This window comes from Chiloscyllium plagiosum, unplaced genomic scaffold, assembly GCF_037043375.1.
Source record: "Chiloscyllium plagiosum isolate Xiang-an unplaced genomic scaffold, Cpla_swu_hap1 HiC_scaffold_23, whole genome shotgun sequence".
Lineage (NCBI taxonomy): Eukaryota > Metazoa > Chordata > Chondrichthyes > Orectolobiformes > Hemiscylliidae > Chiloscyllium > Chiloscyllium plagiosum.
Window position 1 is genome coordinate 21,406,207 of NW_028270161.1, and position 7,177 is coordinate 21,413,383.

At 39.9% G+C, this 7,177-nt stretch overlaps 1 protein-coding gene across 1 annotated transcript; it reads left to right on the forward strand.

Moving 5' to 3' along the window:
- Positions 1–727: 727 nt before the first annotated feature.
- LOC122561507 (acrosin-like) lies at positions 728–3,697 on the forward strand. The gene is made up of 3 exons (XM_087999455.1): positions 728–899; positions 2,995–3,133; positions 3,313–3,697. The coding sequence occupies exons 1-3, from the start codon at positions 877–879 to the stop codon at positions 3,598–3,600; spliced, it is 450 nt and encodes a 149-aa protein (XP_087855581.1). The 5' UTR covers positions 728–876; the 3' UTR covers positions 3,601–3,697.
- Positions 3,698–7,177: the final 3,480 nt, after the last annotated feature.

Consider the following 7,177-nt stretch of genomic DNA (forward strand, 5'->3'; position numbering starts at 1 on the left):
CATGCATGCTGAAATGATGCCTTGTCCTATTTGGATTTTGTCAACCTACAGGTTTGAAAAGGGTTTTTGCTTAACTAGTAGACAAATCTGAAATCAGAACACTGAGATTAGCTAGTGTTATTTGAGGTGCAGCAAATTATATGGTGCTCAGATTTAATGCTCACCTGAGATCCCTAAGATCCATAGCTCCTAAAAATAAAAGATATAGAGACTTTTGTTTTAAGATATGTATCAGGAATTGCAGTGTACTAGTCATGGCCGGTCTTGCCAAATTGAAGATAAACATGGACTGTGGTCTTGTAAATTAATTATATCGGTTCCTCCAGTGTCTGAGAGTTTTTCAAACTCAGCTTTCTTCTCCTCTGAGATCACTGATAGAAGGAGTGGGAGCCCTAGTTGATTCACTTATCCTCCATGATGCTCAGGAACATCATAAATGATAATGTCCTAACAATTCTCATACCCAACAGGGATAAGTTAGGTTTAGATGATCATCGAGTAATTATGTTTCTGGATCTCAATATCATTGAGCTATTGAGTGAGGGAACTGTCCAAAAAAATCTTCAATTTGTCAAAACAGCTGCTACAAGTGTCCCCTCTAATTTATACAAATCTCCTTATATCCTTCCTAAGCAATGTGGAGAAAATTATGCTGGTGTTTGGATTAGAACAGATCTCGAGGTTTAGTAAAGACACATATGCCAGACCAGTTGCAGAGGTCATCAAGCACGAAAATTACAATCCGGACACAGAATCTAACGACATTGCCCTCATCAAGGTCACTGATCCCATTGTGTTCACCGACTATGTGCAGCCAGTGTGTCTTCAGTATCAGAAACTTGATATTGCTGAACTCAAGCCTTGTGTCACTGCCGGATGGGGCATGGTGGAGGGCAAAGGTAAGAAAGTTGTCAGTTTGTTTAGATTCACTTCCTGGTTTAACAGCACAAGCAGAGAGTCTCATTCGATCTTGTCTCAGGTCTTAAGTGCTGGGTGTGGGTAGGCTAATGATGTTTGTCATCATTAATGATAATTTTTAGTAATCCAGATATCAAAAAGATTCACTCCCAAATTGAGCAGACATTGGATTAAAAGAATGTGAAAGCTGTCCTCAAAACTCAACTGATTCACTAATTTCCCCAGGAAGAAAGCCCGTCCTTTTCACCTTGTAAAGCCTGGCCTACGTGTCACTAAAATATAATACTTTGTGGTTTATTCTTCATGCCTCATAAGTAGCCTAGCTAGCTCTTCATGAAGAATGTTCACCACTGGCTTTTCATCAATGGACAAGTTCATTGTCCATGCCTTGAGAACAATACTGAGGAAATTATCAGCATTCACAGGAAATTCAAATGGGAAAACAAGAGATTGAGCCTTGAAACATCGCCAGAGTTTAAATCAGAGTTTAGATCAGAGGGGCAGGAAAATCAATGTTTCGGGCAAAAGACCTTTATCAGGAATAGAGGTGGGAAGCCTCCAGAATGGAGAGATAAATAGGGGTGGGGCTGGGGAGAAGGTAGCAAAAAGTACAATAGGTGAATGGGGGTGGGGATGGTGATGATAGGTCAGAGAGGAGTGTGGGGGAAGGTAGCAAAGAGTACAATAGGTGAATGAGGATGGGGATGGAGGTGATAGGTCTCATGGACAACTGACTGCTTCAAAGTAATTCAACCAATCAGAGCAATAAGTTCTGTTAGGTTTAACTCACTTCTGATATATAGCAAAAACAACACTTGAATGCCAGAACAGCTCTACTAACATGATTATTATTGTGTTTGGTGGGGATGGTGACGATAGGTCAGAGAGGAGGGTGGGGGAAGGTAGCAAAGAGTACAATAGGTGAATGAGGATGGGAATGGAGGTGATAGGTCTCATGGACAACTGACTGCTTCAAAGTAATTCAACCAATCAGAGCAATAAGTTCTGTTAGGTTTAACTCACTTCTGATATATAGCAAAAACAACACTTGAATGCCAGAACAGCTCTACTAACATGATTATTATTATTATGTAATTGATGTGATTCCAGTGTTGTACAATTTCTAATAATCCATTCTGTAACTTAGCGGCAATTTCAATTACTGTATAGTCTGGATTCCAGGATGTGGAACTCTCCTGTTTGGATAGGTCAATAGGAATTGAGATGTTCCAATAATCCATCCCTTATGTTGGATGTAGCATGAGAAGGGAATACCATTACCCAGTCACTTCAGTCTTTTACAATTGAGTGCCACTAGGAGTTGAACGCTACACTAGTCCCTCTACACTGTCCAATCAAACACAATCAGGGCAGGTAGCAATGTTGGGTACAAATTGAAGCTCCTTCATGATGCACATCCAATACTCCAGGGTAGATACAGCATAAGATAGATACAGAGTAAAGGTCTGTCTAAACTGTTCAGTTATCTGCCTGAATTCTCAAAGTTGCATTCACTTTTGTCAACATGATTCTGAAACTTTTCATTAATGGTTTAGGAGGCAGATATTCTTCCATCTTCTTCCCAAAATGGTCAAGATTGTGGAGCTGCGTATCCTTCTGGATAGACTGTTGTCTAAAGCTCAATGTAGGTGTCCGAAAGTTTCTTTCCAGACAGTTAAAGTTGAGGCATTCTTATGAGATACACAGGATCCTGCTGTATCTGTTTCAACTGAACAAAACAGATGACTGTCATTCACTGGGACATCTCTCAGGGCAATCTTTACCAATCAGAGTCAGCCTACCAAGTTTAACATTTAAATGAAGCCTAGTAGTTAATTATGTCATCATTGACTGGTACATTTTCAAAGCAACACCTCTACCAATCAATGCTCTCCACTCATTCACTAGTTGGTTTTCACCTAAAATTTGTAATCTCGCAAATATTCCGTTGTGTGCAAGATGAAACACGTTGACAAAATGTGCCTTTAACAGCAATACATAAATTCTATGCTATCAAAAAACTGAACTAAGAAAACATTACCAATCTTATTATCTGGTTTTCTTTGACCTAGGTAGACGAGCAGATATTTTACAGGAACAAGAAATCAGTATAATCCCGACAGCTATCTGTAATCAGGGTGATTGGTACAATGGCTCATTGTCCGATCAAGTCCTGTGTGCTGGATTTAAATGGGCAGGACCAGACAGGTGTCAGGTAGGTACTATAAAAAAGGAATTGAAATCTTTGTTATTGAATGGGACTGGTTGAAGAAGTACAGTCATATGCAGAACCCATTCTTTTGGGATCTGTGTAAAATCAAGCCTGGATAGAGCTGGCTGGGACAGACTGGCATCCATTGGTCGTACAATCATATTCTTCCTGTTCTTTTGCAGACAGATAGTGGAGGCCCATTGGTATGTAAAGTCCTTGGAGCAGGAAAATTCTATCAACTGGGAATCACCAACTGGGGCTTAGGTTGTGGTCACAAGATCCATCCGGGCATCTACACATCTGTGCGGAAGTACATTGAATGGATTGAGTGGAAGACATCAAAGTTGGGTGAAATGCAAATGGTGGCTGATAGTTCTCGCAAGGCATCGATAAATAGGAAAAACAGTGCTGTCCGTTTACAGGTTTATGGCTTTCTCACCGCAGTTAATTTGGTGTCTCTCTTTATCTAAAGATACCAGTCTGATCTGCACTCACAGGTTTACAGAGATGTCTATTGCTGTCTGGTTTCCTTGATAATAGTCTCTATGTCAATAAAATTTTATAGCAATGAAACTGGGAAGTTTGTTTGTTTGGGTTTCATGCTACTTTGTTCAAACTGATGGATTAAGAGTTGGCTAATTGGACTGTGTAACTAAGTCTGAGTCTTTGTTCATTGCATTTACTGCTGGTTGTTTAGGTGGCACAGTATATGGAATCATAGATTCACTAGCCTGTGCCAGGAGTTTTTTTCAAATTCATTCACAGGATGTAAGTATCGCTGGTTAGGTCAACATTTATTGCGCAACCCTAATTGCCCAGAGGGCAGTTAAGAGTCAACCACATTGCTGTGGGCTTGGCGTTACTTGTAGGCCATACCAGGTGAGGAACGCAGTTTCCTTCCCTAAAGGACATTAGTGAACCAGATGGGGTTTTCCCAATGATTGGCAATGGATTCATGGTCATCATCAGGCTCTTAAGTCCAGACATTTTTATTGAATTCAAATTTCACCATCTGCCATGGCAGGATTTGAACACAGGCCCCCCGAACATTGCCTGGATCTCTGGATTAACAGATCAGCAATAATACCACCTGGCCATCGCTTCCCCCGAGTAATGAAGAAAGAAGCAGAGAGTTGTAAAAAGACAATGTTGGTCTAAGTAAGTGGCCAAAAATGTGGCAGCTACTGTGTGGTTAAGTGTGAGATAATAAATCTTTGGACCTTAAAAAGATAAATCAGGTCTTTAGTTAAACAGTGAGAAATATGAAACTGTGGAGGTGCATAAGGGTTAACAGGTCCAAATACAGATAGCAAACTAATTTTAAATTGTAATAAAACACCCTCTTATTTCAAAAGGATTGAAATACGTTGAAAGTTATGGTGTGCTGTACTGAGTACTGACTGGATTCCAGCAGGGCCACTGCATTTATACTGGGGACCATACCTCAGGAAATACACATGGGTGTTAGAGGGGATGCACCAAATTCAATAGATTGAGGCCAGGTTCCAAAGTCAAACATTGTTTTCCCTTGAATACAGTTGATAGATTAGGGAAACGAACAATTTCTTTTGGTGGTGAGGTTCAGATCAAGGCATTATAACCTCAGTATTAGAACTAGATCATTCAAGGCTGATATCAAGAAGCATGTCCTCTCAGAATTATAGAAATTTGCAAAGTACACCCTCAAAGAATTGTAGGCTGATGGTCAATTGAACATTTCAAGTTGAGATGGATGCATTTTGTTAGGTAAATGCACGAAGAAAAATACCAAGGCTGGTGAATGAAGTTGAAATACAGATTGACCATAAAGTACTAACTGGGAGTCTTATGCTGTAGTGGTAATATCCTTACCTCTGAGACAGAAGATTCAGGTTCAAGTCCCACATACCTTGAATGAGTCACAGTATGTCTGAAGAGGTTGACTAGAATAAATACACCAAAACCCCATAAAACTGTATACCATAAACTACTACCTGATTGGTCGAGTAGTCATGAGGTCTGAACAGTATCCTCTGTCTGTACATACAGTTCTGATGTCTGAATTCATTATGCTTAGGGATTATATAAACAGACAGATTTTCAATCTGCTATCCCACTCCACTCTGGATAGTCAAGTTTTGTTATCAAATGAAAGCCACTTTAGAGAGGAAGGTTGCGGATTCTGCTGAACTTTACCCTCAGACTCTGCTTTCAGTAGTTGGGCTGCTGAGAGGATTACATCAGAAAATATTGAAAGTGGAAAGAAATCCTGGAGAGGTGTAGAATATGACTGAATGAGCCAAGTTAATTCAGCATGAAATCTTTGAAATAGGTGCATTTTCTGAGGCTGTGAAGTTGGATGGAGGGTTGTGGTTAGGGTGCGGGACAATTCTATCCACTTGTCATCAGGAGATCATTAATTATCAATCAGGGAGTCTCAAGCTCATGTATTGGAAAGTTTGGCATTCACTTAGTTTGTCCGTGTTGGGAATCCTCCAAGACATGAAGCAGTGGAGTTTGAATTCTGGTGAGATTCTTATACTCAGAGACAATAATGTCCACATATACTAGCAGTCCACCTGTTGCCTACGGGAACGTCCTGCCAATACCAGTAAAAATCCCCCACAGCTGGTCAACTTTGCAAGCAAATGGGAGCAAAGTGCAAATGCCTTCATCCAGGGTCACCATTCTATGTTATCAGTTCCATGCTCTAAGCTCCACATTGATATAGAACATATATTGACAGCTTATACACTATCCATTATCAATCTTAGACTTTTGGGTATATCTAGGAAGTTGATAAAATTTGATCCAGACAAATTGTTTGCATATTTGCTATCTTCAAATTCCTTAAGGTACCCTGTATCAATGAGAACCAGGGGATGGAAACATTCAAAGGGAGATCAAGTTGTGGAGTAACTTGTCAGGAAGTAGATGGGAAAGCAGACAGAGTAAATAGGGTGAAGGGGCAATTTGTTTCTAGGGAAGGCAGGACCAGAAACTATCAAAAATCACAAACTCATTGGACCTGATAGATTTGTACTGCTATCTATATTCTCTTGTCATGGATACAGAGATCTTCAGATGGATGAAATTCACAGGCACAACACAAAGTAATACTTTTACATGGGCTTTGGCACGGCGTTACTGGTATCACGGTGCTATTTGTCAGGCAATCAATACTGTCATATATATATTGATTGGAAAGAACTTTTACTTTTAAAATAATGTTAACAGATCTTCAACATGCAATAATGTTTCATCTGAATCCCCACTGTCACAACCTTCCCTCCATACAAAACTGGAGACGTCAGCCTGAATTCCTGAAATGTGGTGTCAACCCATAATGTTCTAAATCAGAGAGTCTTACCTATTGAACTAAATTGCCATTAAAAGGACAAGACTTTGTCCAGTCTGCACCAGCCCCACTATAATTTCACAGACATCTACTCAACACATGGAAAACTGATCACGTATAACCTCAAAGTACAGGATAAATCTAAAACAGTTGATAAGCTTCCTGTCAAGAAAACAGAACAAAGGAAGGAGTAATCAGTACTGGAATCAAATGAAACCGTGTTACTGATGCTCAGTTCTGGTTCTGCTCGAAATATTTGATCAATAGGCTATCTTAGCCTATTGAGAGTGGCTTCCCTTGACGTCAAGGCATGAATTGACTGAGTGTTGCATCAACAGTGCTCACCAGTTACAGTGCTCAGTAACTGGTGTCATAGTAAACAAAGGAAGATGGTTATATTTGCCTGGAAGCTCCTCAGGGGACAGTTCTCAGCCCAACCATCAACTTCTTTAATGGCATTCAATTTCAACAGTGAGGCCATAAAGTCAGAGAAGTGTTGATACTTTAGATTTTCTTTCCTAAAATCATAGCGGAAGCACTGTTTTACATGGGTGTAGCAATTCAAACTAGCTCACCACCAATTTCTCAGGGTTCTTAATGAAGGGAAATGATGTCTGGACTCAGAACAATTAAAAAGAAATTCATATAACATTGCAAACGTGAGTGATTGATTAGAACTACAGCTCTTTGAAATGAATCATGAGCAGGAG

What these genes read in the sequence shown, in the direction of transcription:
- LOC122561507 (XM_087999455.1), top strand. Translation starts at nt 877, where the DNA reads ATGGGGCATGGTGGAGGGCAAAG. An exon ending in GGGCATGGTGGAGGGCAAAG is followed by an intron (nt 900 to 2,994) that starts GTAAGAAAGTTG and finishes TGACCTAGGTAG; the next exon opens with ACGAGCAGATATTTTACAGG. An exon ending in CAGGACCAGACAGGTGTCAG is followed by an intron (nt 3,134 to 3,312) that starts GTAGGTACTATA and finishes GTTCTTTTGCAG; the next exon opens with ACAGATAGTGGAGGCCCATT.